Source organism: Chinchilla lanigera, unplaced genomic scaffold (assembly GCF_000276665.1).
Source record: "Chinchilla lanigera isolate Chin_1 unplaced genomic scaffold, ChiLan1.0 scaffold00030, whole genome shotgun sequence".
NCBI lineage: Eukaryota > Metazoa > Chordata > Mammalia > Rodentia > Chinchillidae > Chinchilla > Chinchilla lanigera.
Window position 1 is genome coordinate 14,896,005 of NW_004955431.1, and position 15,095 is coordinate 14,911,099.

The 15,095-nt window shown below is 40.3% G+C and overlaps 1 protein-coding gene across 3 annotated transcripts in view; it reads right to left on the reverse strand.

The window, feature by feature from the left end:
- Tex26 (testis expressed 26) overlaps positions 1-14,321 on the reverse strand; it is a 30,174-nt gene extending 15,853 nt beyond the window's left edge. The window contains exons 1-4 of one of the 3 annotated variants that reach the window (XM_005387739.2): positions 14,033-14,321; positions 13,736-13,951; positions 6,198-6,279; positions 635-800 (exon numbers count right to left, since the gene is read on the reverse strand). In XM_005387739.2, coding sequence (XP_005387796.1) covers positions 635-800; positions 6,198-6,279; positions 13,736-13,799 — 312 coding nt within the window. In that variant the 5' untranslated portion in view covers positions 13,800-13,951; positions 14,033-14,321. Of the gene's footprint in view, positions 1-634; positions 801-6,197; positions 6,283-13,582; positions 13,660-13,735; positions 13,952-14,032 lie in introns of those variants that run through there. The other 2 variants (XM_005387737.2, XM_013515719.1) reach the window with 2 other exon arrangements.
- Positions 14,322-15,095: the final 774 nt, after the last annotated feature.

Consider the following 15,095-nt stretch of genomic DNA (forward strand, 5'->3'; position numbering starts at 1 on the left):
AATAACCAAAAGGTGGAATCAACTCAAATATCCACCAACAGAAGATAAATGTGCTGCAGTGTAGACATATAGTATTACTCAGTTATGAAAAGTACTGATACTTGGTACCTCTTAGGGAACCTCAAAAACATCACGTTAAGTAAAATAAAACCTGGCACAAAAGTTACCTGTTTGAATGATTTCCACATACAAAATATCCAGAATAGGTAATCCATATAGAAAGCAGAGTGGTGGTCGCCAGGAGCAATGGCACAGGGGAATGAGGAATCATGGTTTAATGGTTATTGTGTTTCTTTCTAGGATGATTAAAATATTTTGCAACAAGATAGAGATGCTGGTGCCACAATGTAATATACTAAATGGCAGGCAACTGATCACATTTAAATGGTTAATTTTATATGATATGAATTTCACTTCAATTAAAAAAAAAACTAAAAAAAAACCCTAGGGGATAGAAAAATGCTTAGAAAGAAATGGAAGACATTAGGCAGGAAATAGAAGAATGGGGACCCTGTATCCCATGACAACAGAAGATGCAAAGTTTTGCAGCATATTAACATTCATTCTTATTAACCCATTCTTATGGGTTGTTGGTACACTATTAAATTCTACAGGTATGTAGATATTAGCTTACCTGAGTGGGGTGCAATTTGTAGCTCTTGACTCGTCTTGAAGTCTCATTTTTTATCAGATTTTCTTTAACATATGATTTCCAAACATATTCATCATTGTATTGGGTCTGATTCAGAATTGGATCACTAAGTGAGTATGTATATCCTAATCTTTTGATACTTTTTTGACTGAAAATGAAAACAAATTTGAGTGAGGTTTTAGGTGTCAAATATCACAATGGTAGACATATCAAAACACTTTATTTGCTATATTTTTTAAAGATTGGCTATATTTTTTAAACCCCTCATCAAGAAAGACTTGATGCAAGATATAATTTAATACATAAATTCCCTTAATAGAAACATTTTTATAATTTAGCATGACTCTTAATAAAAGCATGGGGCCTTAAAATTTAGAAGAATAACAATCAAAACTTCATTTTGTCAATTTTTTAAAGAGCTGGATATTCTCGTGCACAGAGTATTTCTGCATAATCAACAAGTTTTGGAGAAGAGTTTCTATTTTTTTATCATGTTACTATTTTCTTTTTTATTAGTATATGTTTGTGATACATAATAATTACATTCATCTTAGAACTTTCTATTTTTAGACGTATTTCAGTTGACAAAAAGAAGATAAAATACGAATTAAGATATAAGTGGTTTGGCTGCCCCTAATGAAATGACACATCTAGACAAAATAGCCATGTCACACACAGTTCAAAAAGAAGAGCCACTAGGTATTATGTGATTCCAGGGGGGCATACACAATACCATTTCTTCAATATTTTTCCAAAACATTGAATCTGAGTTAGATGAAGTCTTTAGAATTTAAACTGCAGCAAATACATGAAAGGAGGAATTTTTAAGTGATATCATGGGGATACAATTTTAAAATCTAGAATGATGATTCTGTTTGTTCAACAATGAAATTGTCAGAACAAAAAGATGGGGATGGAAATCTATAAACTAGAAATAATAACCAAATGCAGTGTGTTCACCTTCTTTGGATTCCATTTCAAACTATGTTTTCATTATGGGAAAATTTGGAAAATTTGATGACTGATTGGCTATTTGATATTAACAAACAGATTTTTTTAAAGAAAAGTAATGGTATTTTAATTTATTTTTAAACTATCCTATCTTAACACACATAAACTATTTAGAATTACAGTGATATGATGTCTGGAATTTGATTCATCATAGTCCAGTGGGAAGGATGGGTGGGAGGTAAAGATAAAACATATCTATGTGTTGATTATCATAGCAGGGTTATAGTTAGGGAGTCACTGATTATTCCTTTGTGTATGTTTAAAATACTTCATGTTGGCTTTTTTTAACAAAGGGCTGGGTCATTTCTGACTGTGTTCTAAAGGAACAAATATCTGGGATGTCGGACATAGCTTGGAAATTGACTATTTTACTGTTATTCATATGTAAACTTTTTCAAAGGAGAACAGCACAAATAGCTTTAAATAAATTAATTTTCATAGCTTAATTTCTCAGTACATACGCTCTTTCCTAAGCCATATCTGCCTGAGAACAAACTTGCGTATTTGTGCAGATCCTTCCTTTCTTTCCCACAGTCTTTACAGGACTCTCCCTTTCCCATGTTATCCCAGGGATTTTGGCGGGAATGCTGGGGACCAGGAAATGAAAGTCGAGGCGGCGGGGCATGCTACCACTGAGTTACAGTCCCAGCCCTTTTAGTTTAAGGCGGTTTCTCCCTAAATTGCTTAGTTGCCAAAGCTGAACTTGAACTTGCAATTCTCCTGCTTCGGCCTCCCCAGTAACTGGGGTTACAGATGTGTGCAGGATCCTCTTATGGTTCACCGCCTTGGGACATTTATCTCAAACCCCAGTAAGGATGCCCAAAAAGGGAAATTCGGTCAGCGTGAGCTCAGGGAAACCTTGTTCAAGCTCCATGCACTTGCCAGGGCTGCTTGTTCTCCTTGTCTGGGTGCTTCCGCAAAGCGAGAGCTGGTAGCTGAGAGCAGTGTCTGGCTTGCCACTTCCTACCAATTGCCAAATGTTCATCTGTCTTTAGGAAGAGGCCTCTCAGAGGACAGCAGAGAATGTGGAGTGCTTAAAATGGCTCTTTCCGTACATATTTTCAGCTTTAAAAAAAATCCTTAGGCAATGTCTTCGGCTGAATAGAAATGCGTGTCTGAGGAGCGGGAGCAGTGAGAGCTGTGATGAGGATTGTTTAAATATAACTAGAATCTTTTCTGGGACACCACATTTTTCAAGATTGCTGGATAAAACTGGTAGATAAAAATCTGTGGAGCTTTTTCCAGATTTTGTATTCATTATTATTAAATGATATGTTTTAATACTATTATGAAATATTTATTCCAATACCGCCCATCCTCATTGCCAACAAAGTATTTGACGATAAAAAAGTATATGTGGCTTGCCAGATCCACTGAATTTCACTATACTGTATTAACTTTCTTTTTCATTAAATGAAGTTGATTTGATGTCTAATGAAATTATTCCTGAGTTTTATATGTGATTGTTGCTTAATTATTTCCAAAAGTTAAGCACAAGATTTCTATTGACATGAGAAAACATCTAAGGAAAAATCATGTTTTTATCATACTCATTTCACAGATAATTCACACATCTCATTGCATTATTTTTATACATATATTTAATTGTATCAGACTTGAATCTTTTTACACTTGCTTTGTCTACTTTTAGTAACCTTCTATAAAATATATATCCCATAATCTATTTTTAGTAGTTTTCATAATATTCTTCAAAATATATATTAACATTTATTTGTACTGAAAGTTTAGGTAGATTTTATTTTGATAGGAAATAAACTTTGTTATGAGGCATGATCAAAATATACCATGAGTGTTTAAATTTAAAAACTTTATTCCCCTGAGCACACACTGTCATTAATCCCCCTCAGAATACTCCCTCTTACTTCAAACACACATATCGCACCATCCTTGCCACTTTCTGAAGCAGTTCTGAAAGCCCTCTTTAGGGACAGTTTTTATGAGATGTAATAAAAAATACAGTGAATGCTGCGGCCTAGTGCCATCCAACAGAAAGCCAGGCTCGTAAAAATATTGTGTGTCCTCATTTTCCTTATTCACTGGACCCGGCACTGTGTGATTCCTACCTCTTCCCCAAAGTCAAAATGGCCATAAAAGATAAAGGTTTTGTGCAACCGACGGCACAGAAAAGGCCTTCCAGAGCTGCGTCAGAAAACAGCAAGAACAGTGGGATAAGTGTGTTCGCAGTGCAGCAGAGTATTTCGAGGGAGATTGATGGCCATGTGTCTTTTACTGTAATAAATTTTAGAAACGTTTATACATGCACAGCAGTTTTTGTTCACACTGTTTACGCTCCTTGGTTTGATGACAAAGACCGATTTTACCAACTAGTCAAGTGTGCTAAGGAAACTCAAAGAGCTAAATCTTTAGTCTCAAGATTTTGACAGAAGTATATTGAAAATATGTGACGATAAAAGCCTTTCGTCTAAAAATATTGTATCAGAAAACACTTATTAAAATTAATGTTTCCACTTTCCAAGTCCTTTTTGAGCATTTAATATTAAACTAAGTGCCTCCAGTGAAAGACTAATAGGTATAATTTAATAGTCATTTGCTATTTGTTAAGATGTGCCTTTTTGATATTTCTCAGAAACTGAGGTAGGGAATAATTCAATAAATGGGTGATAAATCATCTCATTTCCTCCTTTGAGTAAAACTGGATGAGAACCCTGCAAAGCTGTCAGTAGATCAGTCATTAAAAATTACCTTTTGATTTCTGTCATAAAATTCTGAAAGAGTTCAGAGTATCAAATGACATTGCTACCTCGAAACTTCCTTCACATCTGTGTGCATATGTGTGTGTACTTTCTTAACATTAGCATCTATAAATTAAGAAAAAGCAAAAAAATTGATGTTGCATGTGGTCTCTTTCTAAAAATAACAATACTCAACACTGGACATATGAACTGAATAAAAACAAAACAGTGCCGTTCTATCTCGTTAAGATACAGTTCAAAACATACTTTTTTATTTAATAAGTATGAACATTTGTAATATATTTATTCCTTTGAGCAACTGTGTACTAAAGATGATTATGGTCAATAATTAAGGTCACTTAACATGTTTAAAAATTAAATTAAAATACTTGCAAAAAAGAACAGAGTGGTCAACAGGGTGCTTTCAAATATAAAATATATGACAGCAGGGGACATTCTCTTGAGGAAGTGCAATGTGAAAGAGTTCAAGAAGAAAAATTATCAGAGTTTGTTCGAGTATGTTTTAAAAAGGATTATGATGAGTATAAACTTGCTGAGGCATTTAGAGCACCCATTGTTTATATACTTTTTAAATTTTTCTTTTAAAATGGCAATATTTAGTTTGGGCTGAATGTCTTTTATCTTTTGCAAGTATTTAAGTATATGTTGAAAACCTTTATGAGAACTTTGAAAATGTATGAATTTCAAGACCACCATCTTAGACTTTCTAAGGAACTCTTTGTTTTCTGGTTTTCCTCCTAAATGTTTCTTTGTAGACAACCATCACTGCCTATGAACCTGGCATTTTCATTGTAGTCTGATGATATGAGAAGTCTTCCATTTAAGATACAATAGCTTAATAGATAACCAGCAATTCAGAAATCAGGAGTCTTATAATCATGGAATTTTGAAAGTCTGTCTTATATTAAACTGGTGGTAAATGAATGAATACTACTGAATAACTTATTTGAGCTAATCACTGTACTGGTGCTCTAATGATTCCCCAGGAGACCCCCGCAAGCAGGGATCATTCTCTTTTCCATCAACAATAAAACTGAGCCTTGTAGGTGGCTTGTTACTTGCCTAGTGGAGTAGAAATAACCAGGGTTAGCCCAGGACTTACCAATCACTCATCTGCCTGCTCACTAACTTGCACTTTTAGGAAAAGATGGTCTTTATGGGAAGCAATTCAGAGTAAACACAAGCCACAGGCTCTCCAGGCTGACTGCATGCCTACCAGTGAAATAGTGAAGAAGACCAGGCTCTACTGACCTCCTACTGAACTCAGAAAGGCAACTGATGGCCCGACATCCCCACTGCCTTCAGCTCATGTGGACTGGCAAAGCTGCAAGCCAACATTGCCGTAACTACAGGAGTGAAGAAAACGATAAGAGAATTGTGGTTTCTTTCAGCCTACAAAATCAATGTTAGTTGTGATAGTGACAGCAAGTATTCACTCATCCATTCACTTATTCATAGTCACTGCCTGCTGCTACATATTAGGGTGAGAATTCAATTCATATATGAGGCTGAGTTAGCACAATCCAACTGACCTTTACACTCGGTCTAGGTAAACCACAATATGCAATAACTTTATGAAGAACCAGTGTGGAAATCTTCTTGGTTTTCTTGGTGGTCTGGCTGTTATTTGACAGGAGGAGCACTCTTAAAACTTGGAGGGGAATTGTATGTGCACTGGTCCCTAACAGTGCATTTTAAAAGCCTTCCCCAGTTGCTCTACTTGATTTCCATTCTGAATAATAAAAGACAAGTGAAAAAATTAAAGTGAGTATACTAATGTGACTTCAATAGGGAATTACCGAATTAGAGCTGGCACTTCTCCTGTTTTATATGTGAATGCCGTCTTCATTGTTGTAGCATATGAATCCCAGTTGGTATTACCTGCTGAAAGGACAATGAAGCATTTGTAAATGCACCAAACAAGAATATTTTAATCAAATGTTAAATTTCATTAAGCAATTAAAATTAAAATAATTTTACAAAAGAAAGAGAAAAGATTTTGGATAATAATTTTGCTTTAGAATCTAAACAGCCATAACGCCCAACTGTTACAGCTTAGCTCTAAACTGTCCCTGAAAAGTTTCACATTCAGTGGTAGGGCCTGGTTGAAAGGGGTCATTAGGGGCACGACTTGAAGGGTATATTCTCTGTCCTGGTTCCTCTTTTCTCTCTGTGCTTCCTGGGTGACAGATTTCCTCCGCCATGGTCTTTTGCTGTGCTTTGGAGCCAGCCGAACACAGCTAAATTTGCGAACCAAAATAAAGCTCCCCTCCTTTAAGTTTTGGGTGTCTGAGACTTTGTCTCAGTGATGAAAACATGACTAATACAGAAAACTGGTGTCAGGAGCGGAGTCACTGCTGTGACTGTACTGAACTATGTGGTTCAAAAGCCTTTGGAACGGGTTTGTAGGAGGAATTTGGGCAAGTTTGAAGAATCAAGTTTGAAGAAGCAAGCTAGAGAGGTCCTACAATGTTGTAAACAGAGTTTGGTGGGTGATTCTGGTTGAAGCTCAGAAGATCAAAGTGCTAATAGAATGTGGACAGTAAAAACTAGGCCAGAGGTTTCAGTTAGGAACAAGGACTTCACTGGCAATTGGACTAGAGGCCATGTGTGTCATGCTCTGGCATAAAATTTTTCTTCATTTTCCTATTGTCCTGAGGCCTGCTCATTTAGGGCTGCCTAGGAAGTATATCTCCAAGTTCAGCCATCCAGGGTCTCAGAGACCACTGCAGCCACTTTCCAAGAGCCTAGCTCTTGCTCACATTGACATGTTATCTTTGCATCATTCACATAGTGCTGGTGTTTTAGGCATGCAGAATGCAAGAGTTATAAGACCATGAAGCTTCCACCTAGATTTCTGAAGAGTGCCTAGGAGGCCAGGCAAAAAACTGTAACAGGGTCATATTTGCTGCCAGGAACCCAGCACAGGGAAATGTGTGAATTTGTAAAAGTGAAACCAAAGGTGCACTGGAGACCTCAGGAAGATAGAGATGCCAGAAAAATTGAATGCCTGCTGAGGAAAGGCGCAGCAATGAACAGATCCAGACCAAAGAAAGGCCATGTGAGTTGCAGCCAGCAAGGCCACAGAGGTGGGGCTACCTAAACCCTTTGAAGCTCACATTTCACCACAACCTTCCTTGAATGCTGGACATTCAACTACAGGATTTAATGTTTACCTTACTGAGTTTTGTCCCATTCCCTTCTATCCTCCTATTTTTTTCCTTTCACAGTGGCAATGTTTACCCTGTGTCATTGTATGTTGTGGGTGTTTCATTTTCTTTTTGATTTTTAGTGGAACTCATAGTTAAGTTTTTTCTTGAGTCTCAGAGGATTTGGATTTGGACTACTCGGCAATGTTGGAATTACTAAGACTTTATTGACTCCTAGAGATGGCTAAATGAATTTTGCATAATGAGATGCGCATGAGACTTTTGGAGGCCAGAGAAAGAAGGTAATGGTTTAGATCTAAAGGTATCTCTCGGGGCTGGGGATTTAGCTCAGCGGCAAAGCGCCTGCCTGGCAAGTTCAAGGTCGTGAGTTCGGTTCCCGGTACCGGAAAAAAAAACAAAAAACAAACAAACAAACAACAACAACAAAAAAATAAAGGTATCTCTCAAAAGTCTCCTGTTTGGAGGGTCACTGGAGAGGGTCACTGGGGGTGTGACTTGGAAGATGTATTTCTAACCCCACGTCTCACTTGTCTTTCAGCTTCCTGGCCACCATGCAGTACTCAGCTTTCTTCCACCATGTTGCTCTGCTTTGTTATTTCTGTCCTGGAGCCAGAGACCATGGACTGAATCTGCTAAAACTATGAGCCAAAATTAACCTTTCCTCTTTTAAGTTGCAAGTGTTGGATATTTTGTCACAGTGATTGGAAAGTGACTAATACACCAACTAATGGCCTCACTTAGGAAAGAAAAGAAATTCAGTTATCCGGGTTTGCCCAAAATAAAAGCAGGTTTATTGTTTTTATTGAATGTTCATATATACTTTAAAGAATTCAAGCCTTACACAAAAAACACAAAAGAAAATTTGAAATTCCCCCTTCAGATATCCACTATTACATTTTGATGACAAAACTGCACCACATCAATGCTTCGTTTTTGCTCCTTTCTCTCCTGCTGATTATCACTCTCTTCCTTGTGCCTCCTCCATGCTATCCCATGTTAACAGTCTTGGCTGTTTTTTCCGTACTAGTATATATGCAGATGTAATCATATACAGATTTACATGTATATATAAACACATACACATATTGGGGTTTAGTTCTCACCATTATATTTTATAAAAATAAGCTCATATCACTCAAACTCCCCCTTGTATCTGTCACTAACAGTGTCTTGTGAAAAAACCCTCCAACTCAGCTGGTACAGAACTAATTCATCCTTTGTAATGACTGCAAAATTCACTAGTGTCAACATCAGTGAGAGCTATAAGAGTGGGTGATATCATTGAGGGAGGGAGGTTCGACAGTAAGCAGCCACAGAGTTTCTCTGTTTCAACACTTTCTCCCACCCCCAACGTCAACAAAGTACCATCAGATTTCTTTAAAAATACCACAGTTATGCTTTTATCCATAGTTTCACATTCCAAGGTCTCAGATACCTATAGTCAGAAAATATTAAATGAAAAATTCCAGTTCATAAGTTTTAAACTGTAAACTATTTTGAGCACCATGACTCAACCTCATGCTGTCCAGCTCCTTTTGATCTGGGATATGAATCATCCTTTCATCCAGGATATCCAAGCTGTATATACTACCCACCCGTTAGTCACATAGTAATCATCTCACGTCTCACAGTGCCTGTATATAGAGTCAGTACTATCCATGATTTTGGCAACCACTGGAGCTCTTAGAACATGTCCTCTATGGAGAGAGGAGGGGGTAGTTTATGTATTTTTAAATTTAAATTAGTCTTTTTTTTTCATTTTTAATATCTGGGCAGTTACTGTTGCCTTCTACATTTCATGAGAACCCCCCATGTGGGATACATCATCTCATCTCTAGAATATTGTAGCTACCTTGGTGCCTGAATTTGTTCCCACACATTTATCCTGTTAAAATTGCTGTGAAGTATCTTTCACAATTTCTCAGTATTTTTAAAAGTTAAGTCTTCCTGTCTAGCATATGGCACCCTGGCCAAACACTTCTAATTTCTGTCATCTGTGAGTCAATTTATGTTCATTGCCCTGTCTCTGTCAGCCAGGTCTTGTTTGTAATTTAACAGCCCCTCCCTCCACTCCAGGCAGGCAGCAGTATCTGCTCATCTGCAGCCATTCTCCAGTATCTTCACATAGGCTCAAGTGCCATGTCCACCCAGAAGTGTCCCCAGCTGCAGAACTGAGCCCTTGGCCCCTTGCGAATCCCACTCTGCTTTGCTCCCACAGTATCCTAGTGTCTCCTTTCAGTGGCATTATCTTTTGAGATTTCTGCTTTGGTAGGATCACGTGACACTTAAAAGTCTCTTATTCCAATAGCAGAATTTGATCTTTGTGAAAAGACTTTCCAGTGTGGACAAGTGGGAAGAAATTGAGGTGTTCCCCTCTTAAATAAACTTACTTTAACCTTACTGAGCCCTCTAGGTTTGACTTTTGGATTAAGCAGGATCTTCAAGACAGAGTCCACACGCCTGTCTACTGTCTTTTTCCTAATGCTAACAGCACTAATCTAGATGAAGTCAATTTCCTGCTAGACACAGATGCACCTCCAAAGCTGTAGAGAAACAGTTCTCTGGACAGCATTTTCCAATCAACCACAGGGACACCCATGGACACCTCGGTGCTGAGGACAGGCTAGAGGTGGGCACCCGGTGGGATGGATTGCTAAATTGCTACTCTACAGGTGTGCAGGAAAAGGGGCAGTGTGTCTGGCTGCTTCCCTGTCCTACAACCAAGCAAACCTCCCTCTTTCTGTGTTAGATCAGACATGTGGATCCTTTCTACATCCTACTTCTATCCTGCATGGGTGTGACTTGGTTGCTAGGACATCATCCTTTAATTTCCTGTTTCGTCCTTTTTAGTTCCTACAACCCTTTGTGTCCAGTGTGTATTTTTGTGATTTCGAACCCCACTGACAAATCTTCTGAAAAAAAAGTATGTTATTGGAATCAATCCTCTTCATTAACAGAATTGTTCCTTTAAAAATCCATAAACACAATATCTTAAAACTGCTTCCATAGTGTCTTCTGCATGTCTTTGCTTTCCTCTTCTTTTCTTCTTGGTAGGGAAATATGCCTGTGTCTTTCTTTACAGCTCTATGTCCCTCCCTTGTGATCTGTCTTCCTGGTTGTTTCTTCTTATTCTCACTCTTTGTTCCTTTTACAAACAAGCCCTGAGCCCTTCCATGGACCAAGGCCCACGTTCAACATGTGATACGGAGTCCTGTCCCGGCCTTGATACACAAGCTTGTGGAGGAGCTAAATATCCCAGGGGCACAGGTTTAAAATTGTGCAGATGTTCTCTGTGTCAGAGAGGGCCTGAGTAGTATACAATTCTTTCTTCTTGGATGAGAAGAGGACACAGCTAGAGCAAGTGCAGGGTGGCATCTGAGCTGTGATTTAGTTTTTTAGAAGAAAAACATAGAAGATCATGGAGTAGAACACTCTCCAGAGGAAGTATCAGGGAATATGAGAGTCTGAGACATGGGAAATGACCCAGTGCAAGTGAGGGCAGGGAGAAATGGGTAAGGATATGTTGCCTGGGCCATTTCTGTCCTACTGCTTCTTAAAGCCTTATTCCGCCAATTTTAGTGACTCCCTGGAGATATCCAGAATGATAAAAACACATTATAAAGCTTTGAAAATCCAGAAAATGGTAACTAGTGTGTATATTGTATTATACTTTGCAAAGTATTTCTACATGTACCATTTTGTTTTATTTTCAGAACAATTTGAGGGACAAGGCTGGTATTAGTGGCATCTAGTAATTCTAACTTTTTAATGATTTGAAGATCTAAGGAATTGATGAGTCCACAGTACATATAGTATGCTGAAAGATGCCCCTAAAATATATGTTCACTTCTTAAACTCCAGAACCTGTGAACATGATTGTATTTGGAAAAGGCTGTGCACATAAAATTAAGGATCTCAAAATGAAGATGTCATCTTGTGTTACCCTCAATGATCTCAATGACCAAATTGTGATTACAGATTGTCTTATAAGAAAGAGGTGGGAATATCTGGCAAGAACAAAAGAGAAAAAGGCTATGTAACCTTAGCGGCAGAAGCAGAAGTCATGTAGCTACAAGTCAAGAATGTAAGGATCCCACCCTACAGCTGCTGGAGACAGATGTAGCCCTGACTACACCTTGAATTTGGACTTCCAGCATTCAGAACTGCCAGACAATAACTTATTGCTATTTCAAGCCACCGGTTTTTGTCTGATTTTGTTCAGCGACCATGGGAAACTAATGTAGTACCTAAGAGCCCAGGCTACAATCATTGTTCAATAGCAACCAGTCGTCATGGTCATCAGTCACCATATTAGTCACTTTCCCATCCCTAGGACAAAATATCTGACACAATTTAAAGGAGGACAAGTTTATTTCAGCTCACAATTTCAGAGGGTTCAGTCCATGGTAAGCTGGCGCCAAGGCAGAAATGGCAGGATGGAATGGCAAATGGAGGAAAGTTACTCAATCTATGGCAGCTGGGAAGCAGAGAGAGCGAGAGAAGGGAGGTGCCAGAGACAACCTTTCAGGTCATGCCCATGGTGACATATTGCCTCCAACTGGGCACCAGACCCTAATAGCACATTCAGCTGTGAACTCCATGGATTAATCCACCAATAAGTATATTGCCCCATTATCTAATCACCTTCTGAAAGTGCCACTTCTCAACACATGAGATTTTTATGGGGCCACTTTAGATTTAAACCACAACAATCAGCTCATCCTAGTTTGGAAATGACACACCAACTTTGCCTTTAGAGGGTGACTCTAGCAGGAATAGCACAGACTGGCTATCAGAGACCTACAGCTGGAGATGAAGAGTCAAACACACAGAAAAAGGAGAGCTTAGAAGCCAAATCAGAGAGACCTGGCGATCCTAATTTCAGTAACCAAACTCTGTTAATGAGATTCCCAAAGTCTGGAAGGCCTGAGGAAGACAGAAGTGTAACTTTGAACATATTGAATGGAAAGCCCTCTTATGACCTCTAAATAAAACTGTCTGTAGGCAGTTGGATATTTTAATTTGCAAATTAGAAATAGAGAGCAAAGGGCCATTGGCACCTTTGTGGATCACCTAACGCCTGGTGGCAGGATGTGGTCATTCATGTGGAGGAGACCAGGAGGGCATCTTGGAGGACTCTGACATTTCCCAGACACAGTGGAAGAAACCAAGACAGGTGATCAGAAAAAGACGAGGGAGGAACAGGCATGCTCTCAGGAAATGGGGAGGGGTTTCTCCCTCTTGCCTCTCTTTCTACTTTGATTTCATATAGAAACCGAGTATATTTGATATTTTTTGTGTTAATTAAGTATTTTTGTATTCCATTCTTAACTCAGGAAGGAATGAATTGAAATAAAAATACACATTTCATTCATGCTTGTGGGAGCACCATTCTAGGAAATTTGCAGTTGAACAATTCCTCACTGCTCTGTGGCCAGCATGAAACCCAATTACCCAGCTAGAAAGCAGCAACGGGCCATTATTGCCGAGAGAAAGGGCACGGCGGAGCTGACTCCACAGTTACCGGGCCACCAGCCTCACAGCTAGGGTGGCACTTCCTCCGCAGACACAAAGGGCTGAGTTAGTAAACCTGCTGCATCTGTAAGCAGATCCAGGCTCCGAAGAGCTCCCCTTGGTGCTCACTACATCTCTTTGAAAGAAAAACAATCCGCCCAGGTTAGAAGCTGCCGCTGAAGGTGGAGAGCCCCGCCTCTGCCGCAGCCATCGGAGGCCCCCTCCGCCACTCACGGTACCCGGACCTTCTTCGCCATTTCTCAGGCCTTGTATGGGGGCCGGGAGTCAAGCCTGCCTTATTCTCTGCCCAGCCTCTGCATTTCTGTTCCTTCTTTGCCTTTGGGCCTGTTCGCCTTGGAAAAGTCCTGGACGCTTTTTTTTCCTGTCCACCCACTTCCAGCCATTTCCTGGAGTGCTTAAAGCATGGAGGTGGGGTTATGTTTTATGGAGAGGGGGTGGCAGCAAGCATAAAGGCTGGAACCGAGCAGATTCTCACACACCTGGTCATTCTCCCGATGTCATCCCTCCCTCAGCAGGTCCATCAACAGAGGGAGGTGACACCCTTAAAGACTGACGCACCCTTGACTGGACCACACCCCCGCTCAGGAGAGACCCAGTCCCGCCCTGCGGTCAGGCCAGGCCCGCAGGCTTACTTGGCTGGAGCTTGCCGTCGCACTGAGGTAGGCCCGGAGCCTTGGGCCCAGGCTCGGCAGCCATCCTGCCTGGAAGAGGCAGTCGAGCGCTAAGGTTCCTGCCCTAGATTGCCCGGCGGGCGGCCTCTCTGTGACGCGTCGCCATGGAGACGCGGGTGAGTTTCTCCGCTGCTGGGTAGCCGGCTTACCAAACAGGCGGCTTCACCAGGTCTGCGCCTGGACCGGATGGTGAAAGAAAATAGGCGTGTTATTTCATCATGTGGATATGCTGTTTTCATGTATTTTTGTAGTTCTTACCGTGAGCTTTCCTGACCATTGTCTTCATATTCTGGAAGAGGAGCAAAATGAGGAGGGAATTGAACAGGAAATATGCCAGACTTCGCTCTGCAACTTCTCATCCACTCCTAGCTTACAGGTTAAGCAAATGTGGCAGAGTAGTTGTGGATCTTTGCAGTAAATAGGATCCAAATGAGACAACAAAAATCACACGTGATCCGGTTTGAAGAGAATTCCAAGTGGAGTTTTTGTGATGGCAACATTCTAACAAATGGAGGAGCCATCCTATGTATCAGTCAGCTTCACATTACTGCAAGAAAATACCAGATGTGGCTCTTTATAGTGACGCTTATTTTGGTTCACAGTTTTGGTGGTTTTAAGTCCAAAGGCCTAGAGCAGGCTTTGCAAGGGCTGCTGGGCAGGCAAAGACACCAATGGGTGTCACATTTAGAGCCAGAAAGCAGGGAGAGGGAGAAAGGAAGGAAGGGAGTGGGGAGAGAAAGAGTTTTGGCAGTCTCTATGGAGGGCATCACAAGGACCCAAGGGCCCCCCACCAGGCCCTACCTCCTACCTATAGCATCTCCCAAAAGCATCACCCTAAAGACCACGCCTTTCACTCATGGACCTTAGGGGCCACTACCAGTATTCAAGCAATAGCACCCTCACCGAAAAATTAGAAGAGGAGCCCGAAGGTAGAAAGTGACCTTCAAGATAGGAAGGAAGCAGATGTTCATGTCCCAGTTCTCCTTGCCAGGCCACATTCCTGGCCCCAACCTTAGTGCTTTGTGACTAATTGTTCTTCCAAACCCCTCCCCCACTGTGGATGTTACAGTTCATATAGAGATGTCCTCCCAAAGTATAAGTGCTCACAGGCAGGCCTTATGGAAGGTGACTGGGTAACAGAAGCACTAGAGTAGGTGCTTAGTTTTCACAGGTAGGGCCTGGTGAAAAGATAGTCATTAGGGGCATGACCTGTGTCTCAGTGAGGAGAAAATGACTAAAACCATGGACTAAACTGTGTCTTCTCCCCCCATGTATGTTAGAGTTTTCACCAGACAAGGAGGGTCTTTTCTTGGTACTCTTG